This window comes from Pagrus major, chromosome 10, assembly GCF_040436345.1.
Source record: "Pagrus major chromosome 10, Pma_NU_1.0".
Taxonomy (NCBI): Eukaryota; Metazoa; Chordata; class Actinopteri; order Spariformes; family Sparidae; genus Pagrus; species Pagrus major.
In genome coordinates, this window is record NC_133224.1 from 16,108,678 (window position 1) to 16,128,893 (window position 20,216).

The 20,216-nt window shown below is 40.1% G+C and overlaps 1 protein-coding gene across 2 annotated transcripts in view; it reads right to left on the minus strand.

Annotated features, from left to right (window-relative positions):
- Positions 1-366: 366 nt before the first annotated feature.
- The window catches only part of LOC141003577 (SH3 domain and tetratricopeptide repeat-containing protein 1), a 38,372-nt gene continuing 18,522 nt past the window's right edge, over positions 367-20,216 (minus strand). For both annotated transcript variants that reach the window (XM_073474958.1, XM_073474957.1), the window contains 16 exons: positions 18,139-18,244; positions 17,800-17,940; positions 16,893-17,091; positions 16,693-16,769; positions 16,253-16,448; positions 16,007-16,137; positions 14,902-14,940; positions 13,447-14,799; positions 11,323-11,463; positions 11,023-11,244; positions 10,739-10,919; positions 10,229-10,379; positions 5,183-5,305; positions 4,733-4,883; positions 3,044-3,240; positions 367-1,307 (listed from right to left, as the gene is read on the minus strand). In XM_073474958.1, coding sequence (XP_073331059.1) covers positions 1,077-1,307; positions 3,044-3,240; positions 4,733-4,883; positions 5,183-5,305; positions 10,229-10,379; positions 10,739-10,919; positions 11,023-11,244; positions 11,323-11,463; positions 13,447-14,799; positions 14,902-14,940; positions 16,007-16,137; positions 16,253-16,448; positions 16,693-16,769; positions 16,893-17,091; positions 17,800-17,940; positions 18,139-18,244 — 3,639 coding nt within the window. In that variant the 3' untranslated portion in view covers positions 367-1,076. The remainder of the gene's footprint in view (positions 1,308-3,043; positions 3,241-4,732; positions 4,884-5,182; positions 5,306-10,228; positions 10,380-10,738; positions 10,920-11,022; positions 11,245-11,322; positions 11,464-13,446; positions 14,800-14,901; positions 14,941-16,006; positions 16,138-16,252; positions 16,449-16,692; positions 16,770-16,892; positions 17,092-17,799; positions 17,941-18,138; positions 18,245-20,216) is intronic.

Consider the following 20,216-nt stretch of genomic DNA (forward strand, 5'->3'; position numbering starts at 1 on the left):
ACTGATTCTGTTAGGGAGGGAGGTTCGATACTCAATCACTTAGAACCAACTGATCTGCCTGAACATAATATCATTGTAAGCTGACACTGATGGACAACCACGGCAATAAATTGATTATGGCAATTCTTTAAGAGTCAAGCGATTGAAGTAAAACAAACTATGATGTTGGGTGAAATTAAGAAGAAATGCTGTCTATGTAAAAGTAGCATCTATTTTGTCTATGGTGGCCACCATTGTTGTAAGTACTCCTCCTTGGGTCTGGCACACAGCTTGACAGTCCCACCTATGGCTCTCAAAATCCAACTGACAAACTGTTTCAAGACACACTATAGTCATTGAACTCAACACTACAGAACACTGCATGAATTTTCTTTTGGGAATATTTTTATTGATTGAGTCAAATTGCATCTTAAAGCTGTTGCACTGACTAATGGATTGTCATCTTAAGTACCAGAACACATAAAATGTTATTATATGCAGATAACATTCTTGTGTTTATGAGTGATCAGTTAAAATCTGAATTTCTACCCCTTATTTCTGGTCCAGTCAATAGAACAGGCAGATATTGGCAGAAAGTGAAAATAATATTCATAATTATGTTTCAATTTGTGTATCATTACAGGAAATAAGAAGCTTTGTGTTTTCATCACCTTAGAATGAGCCTTTAATATCTACAGTGGGACTGGGTCATCTTCCACTGGGATAAATACTAAGGACATGGTCTATATTTACACTTCCAAAACTTTTAAAAGAGAAACTGGGGGAAAAAGAAAAGAAATCATCAAGGACATTAACATCTACCTGGTTTTTTTTCTGAGCAACAACATGCAATTACTTGTGTACACATACAGCTTTACAATGCAATAGATAATTTGAACAAACATCCTGGGAACCCTGACATTCATTATCTCTTCTAAGTCATGTCTAAAAAAGAGTTTTTCCTTTGGAATCAGTTGAATTTCAAGGTTTCTAATGAAACATGATTGTTCTGAACCAAAAAAAAAGAACATTCATGCTAATTAAAAATTCTGTTTCCTCACAAAGTGTCTTTCCCAATGCTCCCTGGTTTTGGAATGTTAGGTGCAGCTGTAATGCTGATCCGGTGAGATGTTAATCCTCCTCACATTCAGCTCGGCAGCCAATCCTCTTGCTTTCTGGTAAAAGAAGAGAGAGAGCTCCCGGTCTATCAGGAAGTTGTGGTAGATGGTGGCAAGGCGGGTGCACAGCTGCAGTTGAGACCTCTTATTGCCCAGATCCATGGATGCAGCAAGAGCCAGGTGGTAGTAGCCTGCAGCGTCAAATGGGTCCTGTAATGATAACATGAAAATGTACAGTCCTTTAAAAAGTATAAGTGAGGTTGGGGGGGATGTGATGACGTGTTTTGTGGTAGCTTTCCTAGCTCTGGTCTCTATAACCGTGCACAATCGTAGCTAGGCACTTATACTGTTAGAGTGCAAATATTAGGTTGACTGGTCGAGGCAGATCTGACACAGGGAAAGCAGGCCACACCAAGCCTTGAGTCTCTCCTGAGCAACAGTCGCTGTCGCCGTCAGATGCTAATAAGGACCTTACTGGCAAACATTAGAGTCAAGATGGACGAGATGCGCTCGGATATCACTGACAAATTCGACTAGACCATTTTAGAGACTGTTAAGAGGGAGGTGTCGGCTGCTTTTGAGATCTTAATTCATTTATATTTAATTAATTGTTCTTTACTTATATTAATTCATATTATCTCAATTAAGTTAATTTTATAAAAGCTATATGTTGCAGTAGAAGCAACTTTAGGGGTGAAGGAATATCAGTAAGTACGTCATTTTGTTAAAGGTTCCTTGAGAAGTTTTTGGCTTCTATTAGTACTAGGGCAATGTCTTTACAGGTTGGTTCCTATTATGTTTGTTTCAAGCACAAGTGCATAAACACATGGGTGAGGCAATACACATTCCTGAGGTGAAAACATTGGTTTTACACTGATCAATAGTTTGTAGCATCAATATGCCGAAAATGTTTGTTAACGAGAAAACTTCACAGGGCACAGGTGCAGACTTCTCGGTCACATGATTTGAACAGAAGTCAGACTTGAGTCATGAATCACTTTGACCTTGCAGAAGAATGAATTGTTTTAAGACACAATATTTAGGACTTGGCTTGAGACTTATTGGTCCTGACTTGTAACTCCATAGTCTTGACTTGGGTATTGTATGTTTTGACTGGGGACATGACTAAACTTAACACATATAGTACTTGCAAAACAACGATGACCCACCTTCAGCTGCCAGACCTTACCAGACCTCTGATTCATGACGCAGGCTCGTTGTCCCCAGTGCAAACAGGATGTGGTAGTATACTGGCAGCACTGTATTTTTGTGGCTGTTTGCTATACTGCATTCCAAGGAAAATAACCCTTTGTTTTGTTGGTCTGAGGAAACAATTTTTCATCTCAAGATAACAAAATCATTAAAGAAAAATCCGCAACCACATGTGGTCTCTGCTTTAGACTGTAAATAAGCTTTTTTTTCTCCAATAGACTGTTATAACGGGCAAAACCGAGATTCAACTCTGCTAAAATCCAAGCTAAAGTTTTAGTCTCGATTACTACAGAGCCACAGGGACTAAGCTCGGGAACAAAACTAGAAACTTTAAGTCCAATTTATGTATTCTCTTTTACTCGCAACGTTCTGCACTCCCTGATAGTTCCTGGGCCATCAGAAAGTACGAACACCAGACAAAGTACTTTGACGGTTCCAGAAAGTGTGACTGAGGAACTAAATTCAGATGATGGTTCCTCCAGTTGAAACAAGCCTCCAATAGAGCTCCATACCAAGTGGAAATAATAAATGATGATGTGTACTGGCAAGGATCCAAAATTCAAGACGGTCAAGAGAAACTAAAGGTATTTGGGCCTTTATTTCACTTAATGTCGACACTACATATGATTGACTAAAGTTATCAGTGGGTGTGAAACTGTGTTCGTAGTAAACTAACATAATTTCATAAAAAAAACAAAAAAACACCATCTCATGTCGAGAGTTAAATTCCTTACCTTCAGATCATAGAAGATCATGTCCCCCAGTGTCTGGTACACCCTGACATAGTACAGTGTTTCCTCATCAAACAGCAGAGGTGTTGGACAGAGGGTCAGGGTCTTCAGGTAATAGTGTTCAGCCAGTTCATACTGGTCCAGACAGTGGTACAGAGAAGCCAGACGGTGGTAAGCCACACGTTCATTAAGATGCTCACCTGGATTTGTGAGATCAAATTAAATAGAAACTGGTAGCTCAGCATTTTGCAGCCCTGATTCATGGTTATCACACAGACACTACCACACATGTTCCAGGTAACAAGTCACAGTGTTAAACATGATTTGTCCAGTATTGCCTTGTAACAAAGGGAAATGTTTGGAACAAAAGGGAGGATGAATTTGAAGGTATAATCCTGATAGTAGCCTATAGTATTCTGAAAACATTAGCCTAAATTACCTCATTATTATCAGGTTATAACCCTATTAATGATGTAAATATTGTGCTTATATAATAATTGATTGTTAGCTGGTTACCATATTGTTACTAAAAATATGACTATCCTATCACATAGTTTTGAAGCTATTTTTAAATGTGTTTCCCCATTATTGTCCTTAATTTTTGCCCCTTATTTTACCCTGTTACATACATTTCAGTCTAATATTACCTAGTTATACCTGTTAATAGAAAGCTTTTACAAAGTTTTCTTTTGGTAATTACATGATATTGCTCAATGAAGTTGTAAAGTGCTACTGATATTTATAATCTATTCTATGGATTGCCATTCAATCTGTAGAGCACATTCATGCTCGCAAAGAGTTGAACCCTTAATATTTTCTTGAAGCACCACCATCTGGATAAACTTTATATTTTTAGCTCCACTACTGGCCTGAAAACTTTACCAATGTTGACTGTTTTTACAGGTCATTTAGATGTTCTCCCCACATTATGAACATACATTGATCAGTCATATCATTATAACCACCTGCCAAATTAGGTGTGCTGTGGTATCTACCAGCAGATCCTTAAAGTCCTATAAGTTGCTAGGTGGGGCCTCCATGGATCTGACTTGTATATCCAGCACATCCCAGAGATGCTCAATTGGTCTGCTATCTGGGGAATCTGGAGGCCAAATCAACACCTTGAATTTGTTGTTGTGTTCTTCAAACCAATCGGGAAATATTTTTGCAGTGTGGCAGGGCGTGTTATCCTGCTGAAAGAGGCCACTGCCATTAGGGTATACCGCTTCCATGAAGGGGTGTACTTGGTCTGCAACAATGTTTAGGTAGGTGTTACATGTCAAAGTAACATCCACATGAATGGCAGGGCCCAAGGTTTCCTAGCAGGACATTGTCCAAAGAATCACACTGCCTAACCCACTGACCCTAATACAGATTTAAACCATATTATACAACATATTAAGGTCCTTTTTACCGCTATGGTTCCCAAACAGTTGGATGTGGCAATACAAAAGGTCAGTTGACACATAACATTCTTTATTCATTCGTAACTTCCTTCATTCATTAATACTTCAAAGTAGGTCGTTCAGTCTAATACTGATCAGTGTACAGAATTTCATGAATAATGTCCCAAGTGGATGTCAGTAACTGAGCCATGGCTTGCTTTGAACAGGGAAAATAGAATCATTTAAGGACAAATACAACCACGAATCACAATTCTAAGCTGAACTTTGTGTTGCAGGTTTTCCATACCTAGAGTGATACTGATGTCCAGTGCAGTCAGAGCAAACTCCACAGCTTCCCCATACAACTTGAGACTGAGCATTAGTTCAGTCAGCTTATTACACAACTTCAGCCTGGTATGCACACAGCTGCTCTTCTCTGCAATAGGCAGAGCACGGTCCTACATAGTGGAATACACAGAGATACGCAGGAAATTATGCAATAATAATATGAATTGTTATAGCACAACAATGAAAGCTAAAGACTGCTTAAAGACTACAAATTCAGGCAGGAGGAAAAGATAATAATGATAGATAATGTTTTTTCTAAAACGTGAGGAAGAACCTGAATCAGAACTAAATGAGATAAATATAAGGGATGCCCCATAATGAGGCCATGCTATGGTGAAAGTAGTAAGTCTAAGGTGTAATCAGAGATATCTTAAGATATTTTTATGGACTGGTTTCATTCAGACTGTACCCTGTAGAACGTGATAGCCTTGTCCCGGTCCTGGCAGCTATTGAAGAAAATGTCTCCTGCCTCTTCCAGAAGTTTTAGGAGGAACCTGTTGTCTCCTGTACTCATGGCAACATCCTGAGCTACCTGACAATGACATAAAATAAAAAAAATACATAAATCAATTTTATAATTTTCATAAAACTTTTCATTTTGGTTTTAGTTTTTCTGTCTAAGGCAGCACAGAACTGAGCAGCTTTTCAGGGTTTTCTGGCCAAAAGAAAATTACAAATGCGAAGGTCTGTTCATCTTCTTATAAAATGAATTACTGCTCATACAGCAATTTCATTACAATGCTCATCAGTAGAAGAACAGAACAAAAAAAAACAACCAAAAAAAACCCAGGACACTTTTTTTATGGCAGATAACAAAAATGTTGGGCTCTTGGGAATCACCTAGGTGAAATACCAGAATAGGTAGGTCTTTAGCCTGTGATAGACTACATGTAACCATATAGGAATCCTACACCTTTCACAGTTACACAAAAAGGTTAATATATTCAACCATTTTCATGTTTTAGGTATATCATTGTTTTGCTTTTTATTCTGCCTGACATGGTGAAAGCATCATCCAAACTGTCCTGCAGATACTTATTCACTAATAGTGAATTGTTGAACATGGCTGTTAAGACATGTTAAAAAATGTTAATAATAACTGATAATTTGATTTATGATCACATTAAACTCCATAATTGTTAATTGTTCAAAATAGTGCTGGCTCAGTATTCAAGAATGTTTATATAGAGCACATGAAAATAAAGCAGTTGTTCATTCTAGTTGTACCATTAAAATCTTAATACCCATCCCTACTTATACACACATCACAGTTCAGATAGAGATATATAATAGTTTTTGTGTCACCATAATATCACGAGGAGCACCATATGTGTTGAGATATAATAGCTTTGTGTGATGAGATATAATAGCTTTTTTGTGTCACCGTTATATTATGAAGAACACCATATCTAATTCACATCATTTACTTAAAGAGCTGGACATATCCTGTTGATAGATGAGTTTGGTATAAGCATTGACCCCATGTTATGAAGGGTCAATTCATAGGAGAGACAAGCCAGGGTATGAGAAGGAACACAGCTGCCTTTGTCTGTGTGTGTGAGACAACAAGCATGCCTTGGAGGAACTCAAAGTAGTGCAGAATGAGACAGTGCCTTAGAGGAACCCAAAGTAGTGCAGTATGAGACAGGAAGAGGGAGGGTCTTTCCACAGGGTGAAGTCTTCACGGATTGGAGAAATCGTGTTGCCAAGAGGCTGGGACCAGCCTGTGCACCAACGAAGGGAGAGCTAAGTCTAAACCACAGCCTCCCCACCTTTTTTAACCAATGAGAAGTTACAACACCTTAACAGTTAAAATATAACTACTATTGTAAAGAGAAAATAATCATCCTTTTCTGGGCAATGGGTTGCAGGGTAACAGCACTCCGCTGACTGTGATTTGTCAAACAGAGAAGGTCCATGATCATGCTTTTGGTTAATGATACAATTCTAAATAAATGGTAAAACGGTCTGTCATTGTATGTCTTCACTCAAACAAACGAACACGCCGACAGATGTCAGATTAAACTGGTGGTCAGGGTTCGCACTCTGAGCTGTGCGTGCACAACGTGTGAGTTCTGCACACAACAGGACAATAGCACAGCAGTGGAGAAGCAAAGAGGCAAAGATTTACACATGTTTAAGACAACCGAACATTTTCAGACAGCTCTACTTGATGGCATAAAAATATGTGGGTACAACGTAGAAGGACAAAACTGAAACTAATCCCTTTAGTATTGATCCAATTGACGCTAGATCAATCTTCAAAAGGAGTATTGGCAGTGTCGATTTTTTGGGATTGAGCCACCCACCCCTTCTGGTAAGACTTTTAATTTGAAACATCCAGATGTGTGACTAAAGTTATTGTTCCAAGATTCTTTTTCTTGGGGCACTCTAGTCAAGTTACAGACTGTGTCATGTCAAGCCAAGTCGAGTCCTTAGTCAAGGCAATAGGTAAATCAAAACAAAAAATCAATTAACTGGAGCATCCTAATAGCTTGGTTGGTAGAACATGTGCCCCATCTATAGAGACTGTGTCCTCACCATAGCAGCCCAGGGTTCAAATCTAACCTGTTTCCCTTTGCTGCATGTCATCCTTCCTGTCACTCTTCACCTGTCCTATCAATAAAGCCAAGAAAAGGCCAATAAATAAATAAATCACAAAATAGCTTAACTAGTTAGACCAACAGCCAGATTTAAAACTGAAAACATAAAGTGAACATAGACAAGTCAATCGACTCTTGTCTCGAGCCAAGTCAGGTCAAGTCACGAGTCTTAAACTTCAAAGTCCAAGTCAAGTCTCAAGTCATTCGCTGTGGAAATATACACTATTCTGAACTATTATAAAATGTATCAGGACCACAGGTGGGGTTTGAGGTTGAATTAGAATTAAAAAGGGAAAGGGGAATTAAAAATGTGTAGGAACACATGTCCATCGCCTCTGCATTACACTGAGGCCCTGTTTTTGTTGTTAACTCTTTTCATCTGGATGAAGACTATTCACAGGAAGAAGGCGCCCTAAAGTCTGCCACCTTATCTCCTGGCAGAGAGGACAGTGTTTTTCTTCAACCATAAAGACTTCAGATGAGGACACTCTTAATTAATTTACAACCTAAACCCCTATGAATGAACTTTTTCTCCCCTCCAAACAGATAAATTCTTCCCTCACGGGTCAGTCTGAGTGAGCATGGAGTCACCTTCTCTCTGTTCATCAGGAGTGACAAACTAACTGGTCATCAGAAGGTGTCAATACAGAGTCTTTACATGTGCAAATTAAGTAACACGTCTAATGGCTCTTTCCCCCTCTGTCTCTCTCTTTCTCTCTACCTATGTCTCTGTCTTCCTCTCTAATTTCTAATCCACACATTAGAGTGAGAGGACACTGGAAACCTTTTCCCACTTGTTATTGTGATACTCCCATGTCTGTTATTTACGACACATCTGGTCTCACTATCTGTGGGACATTCCACCCAAATGGTCTCTGTGTTCCTCCAGATTTCGTACCATTTCTAATTAACCATTAAGTCAGGATCTCACCCTCTTAATTCCAACAAATTAAGAGTCAGTAAGAGAAGTTCATAAAACTGATCTTTCTCCCGTTTCTCTGTGGTGAAATTTGACTGAAATCAAGTTTAATGTTTAAATGTGTCTTGTGTTTGGTGGAACCACAGTACCCTCCAGTGGTGAGTCCGGGTACGACGGGATTAGACTGTCGGGAGATCTTTTGTCTAATACGTTTTTCCTGATTACTAGTAAAAGTCTCTAATATGTTTTTTTCGTTTACAAGTATTAAGCTAGAACTAGAAGAAATGCGTATAAGTGATCAATTCTATCAGTTCTACTGTATCTTTAAGTGTTTTCATGTTTTGATCCAGTGTTAATTTCTTTTAAATGTTCAGCGAATTTAATCAGGTCATATTATTTCACTGTTAGACAAAGTCCATTTATTTTGCCATGGTAAGGTCCTGAGAAAGGCGAAGCACAATCTCGAAACATTAAATTGGTTTAAATTTAATTAAAGTTTCGTGAAGTGTAGACTTATGATATGGTCCACAGTGAACATCGTCGGCCCGCCCCTTGGAGGCCCGCCCACCAATCAGGATTACAAAACCGAGAGACAGCTCTCTCTCAAACTCTCTTCTTTTTAAATTTTTGCGACACGCTCTTAGGCAGAAATCTCCGCACAATTGACCATGTGCGATTTTTACCTCAATCTTATAATTTCGAGTAGGACGCACTGACCTTAAGTGCTTTCGTTTTTGTTAAGTATCACTATTTTACTCAGTAGAAGTTAATTTAACTTAATTCGTCTTATATTGAGTAATAACTGAGGACTCGCCCGGCCAGCGTTATTCTCTAGTTATTTTCGTCAAGAAAGTTTAATTAGTTCAATCAAAAGTTCAGAGTCACCACTCCATGCAAGAAGAAGACCTTTATTACGACCAACACCGTTAATAAAGACGTGCAGTAATTGCCTGCATCAACAAACCGTGTGAACGGTTTGCAACGAAAGATAGACTTTGTGCCAAGCCAAGACCGGCCTGCCTCCAACGCTCACAAGCGGTGCCATCCCGCTGGGCAGCGGACCGGGACCTTCCTGCTGAGTGCTGGACGGACCGCGCTCTCCCTCCGACACCTGGACGACCCTGAACCACCCACTGGGAGACCGGACGAGCCGCGACTTCCCTCCGGCTCTTGGACCGGCACTGCAAGCCCGCAGTCAAGCCATCAACTCCGGCGAAAGGTTCAAGGTGGTGGACGTCCCAAATCTCCAGGCAAAGTAGGCTAAGCACCCTTGCACACTGCTGGATTCACACGCATGTTTACTGAGTTGGTGTCTCTTTACTTTTCATTCATAGTAATCTTTTATTAATAAGAAATCCGGTTAGGGTCTCGTTAGTGTCAAAAATTTCTCCCGTAATCTTTGAATGCTTCCCAGGCTCGCGACTTTACCATCCGCTCATGTCCATGTAGCCTCATTACCTTGATCATTTAGTCTCCACATTTTCTGTTATCATTGTTGTTTGCATAAATTATCCTTTCATTTATTCACCCTGATTTATTTAGTAAATAAACATATTTAACCGTATGTCGTTGTCTCTGCAGGTTTGTTTTAATGTGGAGAACTGATGGAAACTGTGTAGAAATCACTGCTTCATTTGTGAGATTGAATAAATTGATCTGAAATTGATTAGAATTGATACAAGTTAACCTTGTTTAGTCGAATTTGATTAATTACCTCCGGATTATTCAAATAGATAAAACATCGGAGGTGGTGCCCCATTAACAAGTGTTTTATTAATCGCCAATGATTAATGAATTACATTTATTATTAGTGTATCTCCTACCAATAAATGCCAGACTTAACACAGATGTCAGTTGAGTTTTAAAAGTTTTGTAGATTTTGCTGCAACTGTAAAATGAAATAGTTGTAATGACTTTACAGCTGCTGTCAGACCTGAACATAAAGGTCCACCAGTTCAGTTTGGTCCAGCAGGTTGTAGATCTTCCCGGCCTGTAGCCAGCCATATGCCTCCTTCTCTCTGAAGCCCAGGTCAATGAAAATGCCCAAACTGCTCTTGGTGTAGTCGAGAGCCGCCCGGTATGCCCTAAAAATATTCAATAACATTAGCCCTATGTCACAAAGCGTTAGACTTAACCTTAACTCATTATTTAAAACTTAAAATTAACAGCTGAGGTGATTTCCTTTTACAAAATTCATTGAAAATAATTGTATTTCTCTATGAATAACAAGTTTATATACTGTATTTTTCCCACTTCAGAAGAAGCTGTAAGCCCCCTCAACACATTATAATGCTTATAATTGATGTGTTGTGTATACCCTGCTCTAAATAATAAAATAAAAAAGATTGTTTTTGTTGTTTTATTGGAAAAGCCATCTCTGAAAGGACCAAATAAGAACATAAGTGAAAGTTATATTGGACCTTTTCCGGCCCCCCATACACACCTTTCTGTGCCCAGATTGAGGTAGAGCTGGCTGATGGCTTTCAGTGCATCTCCCTCTTGTCCTCTGTCTCCTGTGCGTCTCAGCAGCTTGACCAGGTACTGGTTGTAAATAATACACTGGGCCTGGTCTGGAATCTCACACCCATACAGATTGCAAAGGTGTCTGGTTGCAGTAAGCTGGCCTGGAAATGAGTGATAGCCCAATTTAGTTAATGAAAAGCAAACCTAAAAAGACAACTTCAGCAAAAAACAGAACAACTGTATGCGTGTGACTAACATACTTACAGTCTAACAGGTTGGCATTTATAGCCAGCAGCAGGGCCCATTCGTAGCATGCTTTTCCATAGTGCAGCTGGTGCTGCTTCACATAGTGCTGTCCCAGCTTCAGCAGCACTGTGATGAAGTTTGCCTCATGACCTTCTTCATCCAGCTCAGAGAAGAGCTGCACAGCCTCAGTCAGGTGACTCTGTGCTAGTCCTTTAGCTCCAGCCTTCAGACATAACAGCCCTTCATAAAGATGAAGTACAGAGTCATCTCTGAAGTCCACGGGAGGAATCATCTGTTAAGAAGCATATATTATCTTACCTTGGTTAGCCTGAGCTACAGCCCAGTTTGCCATGTCCTCATATTCTTGGCAGATGTCAACAGCAGCCTGATAGCTCTCTGCTGCCCTCCGGAGGTCACCCATGCATCGAAGTGCCACACCTCGCATGTTGAGGACCACACCTTTGGGTTACATTAAACACATTTACTTTTATAGTTGTGAAATAGCCTGATGTTAAATTATTGTTTTACTCTCAACTCAAACTGCATATTGTTTTTCAATCAATCATACATTTTCATCATTAAAATGTTGGCCAGTGTCTTCAGTTCAAGTATAACATGTGACTGCAGTCTGCACTAGTGAAAAGCATAATAAAAGTACATTTTAACACTAATCATTAAACGTTGGTTTAATGTTGAACCATGAAGTGGCTCTGTAAAATCAACTTACATGACTGAGTTATTTTCTAACATTCATAGAAAAGTCACAGAGAGCAATGTTCGCCACTAGTATTATTCTTAGTTTGCTTGCTAGTTAGTTCACTAGCTAGCTATTGTCAGTGAACAAAACAAACAAAGCATATGTATGTTAGAATGTAGGAATACAGTTGCTAATCAAAGCAAAAATGAATAATGCTGAAACACTCACTCGCACTTGAGCTTAGAAACATGTGATCTGGAGTTTCCAGTGCCCTTTATTTTTTTTGCAAGTCTCGTTTATCGTACAACAGTAAATAAAAAAAACAAGGCATGACTCTCTTGTGTCATCATGTGTGAAAATTGCATGTCAAACAACATAATCTATCATAATTTTGGAATCTGTTACATATTAATAGCCTATTAGCAACAGTCCATCCAGATGTAGTGGAAATGCAAACCCGATTCCCCAAATAAGACTTGGACTAGTTGATCACTTTATTTCATATAGCTTTTAAATTCCTTTCAAGGAAACTATAAAAGAAGGAAGGATCATTATGTAACTGTGAAGCGTGTGAACGCACATTGGTGTCACACTTGAAAGCTCCCTGCGCAGTTATTGTAGTGGTGAATGGACAGACCACTCTTTAATTTCTTCCTTCTTTCAGTCTGGGTAATGGAGGCATCTGTATTTTGGTGTGTTGTCATTTAGCTAATGTTTAATATGTTTTTAAGCTATATTTAATTTGATTTGTAAATTAATTCAATCATTTTTATGCATGCAAGTAACGCTGATGTTTTGCTACATTTATAAGGAACTTGAGCTTCTTATGCATATCTGATTCAGGTTAGTATAGCAGACTAAAGTTCGTAGGTTACCTAAACTGTGCTAATACCCTAGGGTTGGGCGACGCCTGCCGAATTGGCTGATGATGATGTCTAAAGAGAAACATCATGATGGACGATGACATCATTGTTTATGAATTTTAGGCAGTGTGGCCTCTAAGTGTTATCGTAACGTAGCACTGTAGCCGCTGTTTCCCATTTTAAAGAAAGTTGCAAGTCAAGTGTCCATCGAAAATGTTGAAAGATTTGTATTATTCGATCCTTCTTTTCTTTTCTTTTCTTTTCTTTTCTTTTCTTCTCTTTCTTTCATTTTATTTAGGCTGCTTTACAATGATTGGCAGGACTAACAGCTATTGTGCTTAGCTTCAAATGAAACTTTACAAACCTTCTCTGATGATTAATTGTGCTATAAACTAACCTTGAGCTACAGCTAAACAAAGGTGGAAATTATGGGTTTTAAAAACTTGTATAAAAACATTTTAAAAAATGAACCTGACAATCAGAAAATAATAAAAAAAAAACTCTTAGATTATGTTATTTAGAAGTTCCAATAACTATAAATGTAGAAAAGGATCACCGAAACTTGCATGCAAAGAAATAATTGAATTAACATACAAATTAAATGAGATGTACCTTGAAAACATTAGCCAAATAACACACCAAAATACAGATGTCTCCATCGCCAAGATTCATAACCTGTGAAAGATAGAGGAATGGTCTGCCCATTCACCATTACAATACCGCTAGTAATGCTGAGAGCTATCAAGTCTGGCACCAGCGACGTAATGACCTTTCCTTCTTTTATAGTTTCTTTAGGAAATATTTTCTTGCACCAGGACTTATGTAATTCTCTGGAACTGTTAGTTTTTAATGCATAAGATAGAAAAAAAGAAACCCACAGACCTTCCTGAGGGATCGTGCAGTGTTCTGGCATGGAAGCTAGGACCGAGTCCAGGATATCCAAAGCAACATCTGGCTCATTGTTGTCAATGTGAAGCCATGCCAGCCAGATCAGGGCAGTGTTTCTTTCTGGGACAGAAATGGCGAGTTGCTGTGAAACTGGATTGTTGTTGATGAGAGTATGCATACGGCAGATAGCCTGTCCAACCATGCTGTGCTTGCAAAAGATTTGGCAGAGAGAAACAGTCAGCTGATGGCGCAAGACATGGTATTGGTCACATTCTCCTACTTGGACTTGGGTAGCACTGAGGGCTTGGTGTAAATATGGAGCCATTTGAGGTGAGACAGCAGCTTCCTGTTCTGTGATCCCGTACAGTCTGTTGAAGCTTTTCAAAGCTAGTACCATGCTGCTAAGGCAGTCAGTCAATGTAGCAGATGGCTGCAGAGAAGCTTTCCTGGCTGAACTGACACCAAGGTGGGGTAGTCGGAGTTCACTGTATAGCCTTCCTAGGGTCACGTATCCATGACTAGGAGAGATGCTCCAAGTTCTTTGAGCTTCAGCACAAAGAACAAGTAGTCTCTCAAGATAAGGAACAGCTCGAACACCCTCAGCACGTGTCCAGTGGTGCTTCACTAATAGGTGACAAGCCTGGGCCTCTGCCATTTTGTTGTGAGAGAGAATAGCTTTCTTGAGGATGTATTTAAGAGCAAAATTATCCTCTAGGCTTTCCAGGCAGTCTGGGATTCCTAATAGCAAGGCAACAAGTCGCTCTGTCAGAGCAAAGAAACTTTCAGTATTTTTCTGCAAAAGATATATGGCAGCCAGGTTGGAGTAGATACTGGCCAACAGCCTGAGGTCCGTGAAGCCTTCTTGCGGCACACTGAGGGCTTCCTCAAAGTAAACCCGTGCCTGGCTGAATTTTGACCTCCCAGCACAGAGCTTACCCAACAGAAAGCACAAACGAGTCTGTGACCAAAAGAGTCGTTTCTTCCTGGCTGTTTCCCGAGCAACACCCAGGAAGGCAATCAGCTCATCCTCTTCAGAGTGACCAGTGAAGGTGGAGGAGGTAAGGATTTCAGAACTCAGTCCGTACAAGATGCCAAACTCTGCTTTATAATCTTGTCCCTCCAAAAAAGAGAAAAGGGAAATGAAGTTCTCAGTGTAGTTGTTTCCTTCTATGACTGGGTGAACCGTGAAACTGGGAAGGCTTGGGTTTTTTGCCTCTGTAGCCAAGACTGAGTCCTCTAGAGTCCTGTTCATGGTCAAAACAGAATCTGAGTCTTTTCTTTGATCAAGAATCCTCTGAATACCTCTCTTCAGGTCAGACTGCTTATCAAATTTGCTTGAAGAGCTGACTGCAAAAGAATAATGGGAGATAAACATAATATTGACATACAGAGGAGACTAGATACAAAATAAAAAAAACATAAACTTGACATTAAGGTGACCGAACTTACGCATTGTGTTCTTTTCAAAGTCTTGGTAACTGATCACATCTGAGATTCAACAACAGAAAGTCCAAGAATGAATGAGAAAACACCTGAAAGCTTGTCAATCAACACAACAATTCAGCTGAAATCAAATTACATCATCTTCATCAATCGTACTAGGTTCAACCTTTTTGTATTGGTGTTTCCACCTCATTGAAATGAATGACGAGGTTCCGTTTTTTAAGAACGAAGTTCTAATGCAAATCTGAATACTGTTTTTTTAGGCTGCCCTCACAAGAAAAAAGACAGTGTCAGCCATGCATTTGCCTGAGAAGGACCTCTAGTAGCCTTGTAAATTATGATATTTTTTGACCAGGCGCAAAGTGTGACATTTCTACAAAAAAGCAAAACCTTACAGGAAGTACATGGGGTAGATTGTTGGATCAACGTGTCTAAGATAGACCCCTATGGGCCTCCGAAACCGTGTTTTTTTTAAACCATGACTACAAAGGTTCCATATGAATCATTTTGTGATATTTCGACAACTACTAAACTGATTGTTTCAAATTTCATACAGAAATCCATGATGCCATACAATGAATCCTAATGATGTTTGGCCGCCTCTACAATGGATACAATTCTTCCGGACATGGGAGATGAAGACCCTGCAGACCAGGGCCTCCACCAGACGTTCGCTTTTGAGTATGCCCGCACCTGCCTGGCACCTCTCACCCTGGGCAACTTTGGAAAAGGACAGTCCAGCCCCTCTCCAGGAGTTTGGTTCCAGATGTATTAGTGCAATAATACATGTAACTAAGTCAAAATTTAATTTGTATGCTTATTTGGGTTGCTTTTACGAGCAATGACAACATATTTTGTCATTTAGTTTGGTTGAATTTTTGTACACACGACACGACATTTTCTCATTTGTCTTAAGCACTATTCCTACAGGGATTTTTTTAGTTTGATCTAAAAAACATGAAATTAGATCTTTATTTTGATAAGCAGCTGACATATGCATTTATTAGAGTACATCACGCATTTACCATAAACTCAATCCGCAATAAAAACAGAAAAAATGGAGATGGGGAATCTGTGTTATTCTGTATGAACTGAGTCCTTTATGTCTCACCCAGTCTGTAGTTATGACCAGTGTCATTTTGAGATTTATTCTTCAATAAGGCAGTTGTTTCCTTTGTGACTTTGTCCTCTTGCAAACTGAAACATGTCCATTCTTCTCCATCCAAAAAAATATCAGCTGAGCTGGAAGGATGACAGAGATTAGAACAAGATGTAGTATATTCATATGGCTACTCAATTATAGAATAACTTAATGGTTGATTTGGTAAAATGGCTAAGCCATTGGTGATACACTCACTTGCAAGTATCAGTGGATGGTTTCACTAGACATGTCTTGACTAGACCCACTTCTCCTGTGGACTCCTTTCTTCCTGTGAACCAATCAAAACAAGACACCAGAAGTCCCTCGATGATGATGTGATCAGCTGGTGCCACACTCAGCTCATCTGGGCCCTCAGCATCATATGCCATTGTGGCCAGACAGGTTCCTCTGGCTAAACGGAGGTGAAGGAATAGGAGGATAAAATATGATTATAAATCCCACAACTTCCTGTAATAGAGGTAAATTATAGAGGTCAAATCTTTCCATTTGTAAGCACTGAATTAAGAACCTTCTATAAATCATCAATATAGGGTATCTAAAGTCATAATTCACATAATTGTCTCTCATTTTTATATGTTGACAATCTGAATTTTTTTCTGCATGAAACTATCTTAAATAGACCCAACTACACTTACCAAACTGCAGAGGGAAGTCACAGGCAGGTTTCCCATCACCAACTAAAATGCTCTCTGTACCAGATTTGAGAAACCATCTGTGGGCAGATGGGATCATGACCACAGAACATAACACATTCAGTCTTATATTGTATGGTCACAATATAGTGAGATGAGTCACAATCACTTGTATAAGTAAGTCCATGGATGATGTAACTCACTGATGAAAAGGGATGATTGGCTCAAGAGCAGGTTTGGGTGCAGTGCCTCGGGCTCCATTAGCAAGGCAGAGGACAGTCCACCCTGAGCCCAGGAAGGGAGGCTCAAACTGGGCTATGTCTCCCTGCTCCAGGTACAGGTCACCACCAGAGGTGGAGCTGTCAAACATCTGGTTTGTACTACAAACAGCAAACAAAGACCCTGAGGACACACAGTGAGAGTAAGATTGTGTGCATGTGGAATGTTAGCTTGAATGACAATTTATTTAAAATTTAATTCATATAGTATGTTGTGTATTTTATTTTAACTTTACATCATAACAAGCCAGATGTAATGATGATAAAGATAGGACATTTTTTTCAGTTGCATATTTTTTACTAGTAGCACCGTAATTATTTGGCATTAAGCAAAGTTATGATCTGCACATACCAAGTAAAAACCATTACTAACCATACAGCAAAATTGAAAATGTTGTATAGATATTAAATGAACAATGAAGATTAGAATTTTATAACAAAACTTTTGAGATGAGGTTAGCCTCACACTAACAAATCTACTCATAGTGGCTGGACAGTTGTCCAAAAGACTCTTTATTGTGGTTGTGTTTTTGTGTTTGCAGTTATGTTTTGTGATTTGTTGTTGTTTGTGATTTGCGGTTGTGTTTTTCTATTTGCTCTTTGCACGAGGCAATTTATTAGATAACATGCAGCTTCCTCTGGAGCCACAAAAAGCTTTATGCTACTTTTTCACTTATGCTGTAGTGCTCCCCAAGACCCGTAAACACACTTCAATGTGTTAAATTGATGGAGTCACCCTTTAAGGAACAGTGCATCTCCTTTTGCGCAGTCAGGCAGCCCAGTAAGCCTTTCATTGGCACAGCAACTTAAAAGACTGCATTTTGACATCTACCTTCCTGCATGAGGATGCCATTGTAGATTAGGTTAAGTCTGTCCTCCTGAACCGAAACCTTAATAGCGATGTCCTCCTCCAAAGAACTGAGCCAATACTTCTGGTCAAATAACAGATTCTCCATACACTGACCCAGGAAGCCTTGAGGAGAGGAATTGATAGAATTTACTGACATTGTAGTTGAGCTCTCAACTACAATGACAGGTAAATAAAAATGAAAAAGTGACAGTTCCATTCAAAAGTCATCACAAAGAGCTTTGGAATTTTTCTCACTAAAATTATGCCTTACTGGAAATACTCACTGTAAGTGACAACTACTTTACTACATTCCAAACGTACCTATGGTGTAATATGTGGTGAACTTCCAAATTTCCTCAAATGTTTTGAAAGTCACAAAGATGACTCTTTCTTCACTGTTAATCGAGATGAGATGAGTAGACAACTCCTGTAGTGAGAGAAAAGGAGAAAGTTCAATAAATGACTGTACTTACAGTACAAATGCATATATAATCACTGACAAAATAATCCTTAATGCAGCCAAGGAGGCAGGGGCAAAGGACAGCAAAAAAAACCAACAAGAGTCCAAAGGGGGCTGGTGGAGGGGGTCTGGAGGAGGGACAGAGTCAGTCCGGGGGGCGACCAGGAGATCAGGGCAGGGGACAGAACAAGTCAGGGGCACACCAGGTGGTCGGGGTGGAGGAACAGCTGGGGCGCCAACAGGTAAATACTGGTGGCCGGGAGCCCCCACGCTGGAACTGGAGTGATGTTGGTCAGAATCCCCAACGCCAGAGCTGGGGCTTTCGGAGGACTTGGCTTGGGTGCACTGGGCAGACTTGGCTCAGGTACGCTGGGCAGCAGCGAGAAGAGCAGACCAGGGAGCTGGATGTCAGGGAGACTCGATGTGGAGCCTCGCTTTCTGGAGGGAGACCCCTTGTAGGCCAGGTGGGTTCCCCGGAAAGGAGACACTTGAGGACTGTCTGAGGTCTCCACAGTCTTAACGCCAATCAGAAAACAGTCTTAGGCTGGGGACTAGCAGGCCCTGCAGCAGTCGAGAGGCTAGAAAAAACTAGAGCTGACGGGGGGATAACAAACACTGGAGCTGATAGGAGGCTAGCTAGCTGGTGGCTAGCAGACACTAGCGCTAACTGGAGGCTAGCAGGCTGAGAGCTGGGTGCACAGAGTTGAGGCGTAACAAGCTCCCTGCAAATTCTAGTATGGGAGTCATTGGAATAAAGTTCGTCCAACAAAGACTCTTCAAGCATAGCTACTTTGGACAAGAGTTCTGTTGCACCTGGAGCTTCCCGCAACCAGTTATGGCCTTAAGCAGCTCAACAACATCCAAGTTATTATCCAACTGAGAAAACATTGTCCCATATATCCATTACTTGCGTGTTGGTGTATGCTGGGTCCATATTGGTCAGTTTGTTCTGTTACGTTTGGTAAAAACAGGTTTAAAAACACCCAGGAGGCAGGCAAGGTTAAGAACAAAAAACAAGCTTTTAATAATGCAGGTGAAAAACACAGGACGAACTGACAAAGACATCAGAGAGCACACAGACTATATACACACAAGGGCTGATTACAAACAAGACACAGGTGGAAACAGAAAAACGACACAAAGGCAAAACTTCAAAATAAAACAGGAAATCATAGATCTGTTCCTTGGCTAAATTCAGATCAAATCAGGTGGTGCGGTGAAAACCGTTTTTTTTTTTTTTTTTTATCTGTGGATGCCGAAAATCACTTTAGGACAGTGCTTAACCCATCAATCAATCAATCAATCAATCAATCAATCAATCAATCAATAAATCAAAGCTTTATTGTCATTTAGCTCTACCTACAAAAGTAGTGCAGCAAAAGTGAAATTGCATTTCTCCGGGATCCCATAACACAAACACAATAAATACACACAATATATTACTATAATAAATTAAAACTATGACTAAGGCTCATGAAGTGCAGTAGTGCGCATGCTCCAGATTAGCAGTTCAGCAGTCTAACAGCTTGTGGAAGGAAGCTGTTGATTAGTCTGTTTGTTCGACCTTTTAGACTCCGGAACTGTTTTCCTGATGGGAGCAGTTCAAAGAATGTGTGGAGAGGGTGGAAGGGGTCCCTGACAATGTTCAGTGCTCTGCTCCTGCAGCGGCTTAGGAAGAGTTCTTGGACAGAGGGGAGGAAAACTCCGATGACCCTCTCAGCTCCTCTAACTATTCGCTGCAGGGCTTTTTTGTCTGACATACTGCAGCTGGAGTACCATGTCGAGATACAATATGTCAGAACGCTCTCCACCACACCACTATAGAAGGTCCTGAGGATGCTGATGGGGAGAGAGGCTTGTTTCAGCTTCCTCAGGAAGTACAGTCTCTGCTGGGCCTGTTTCGTGATCCCTGAGGTGTTCTTATTCCAGCTTAGGTGCT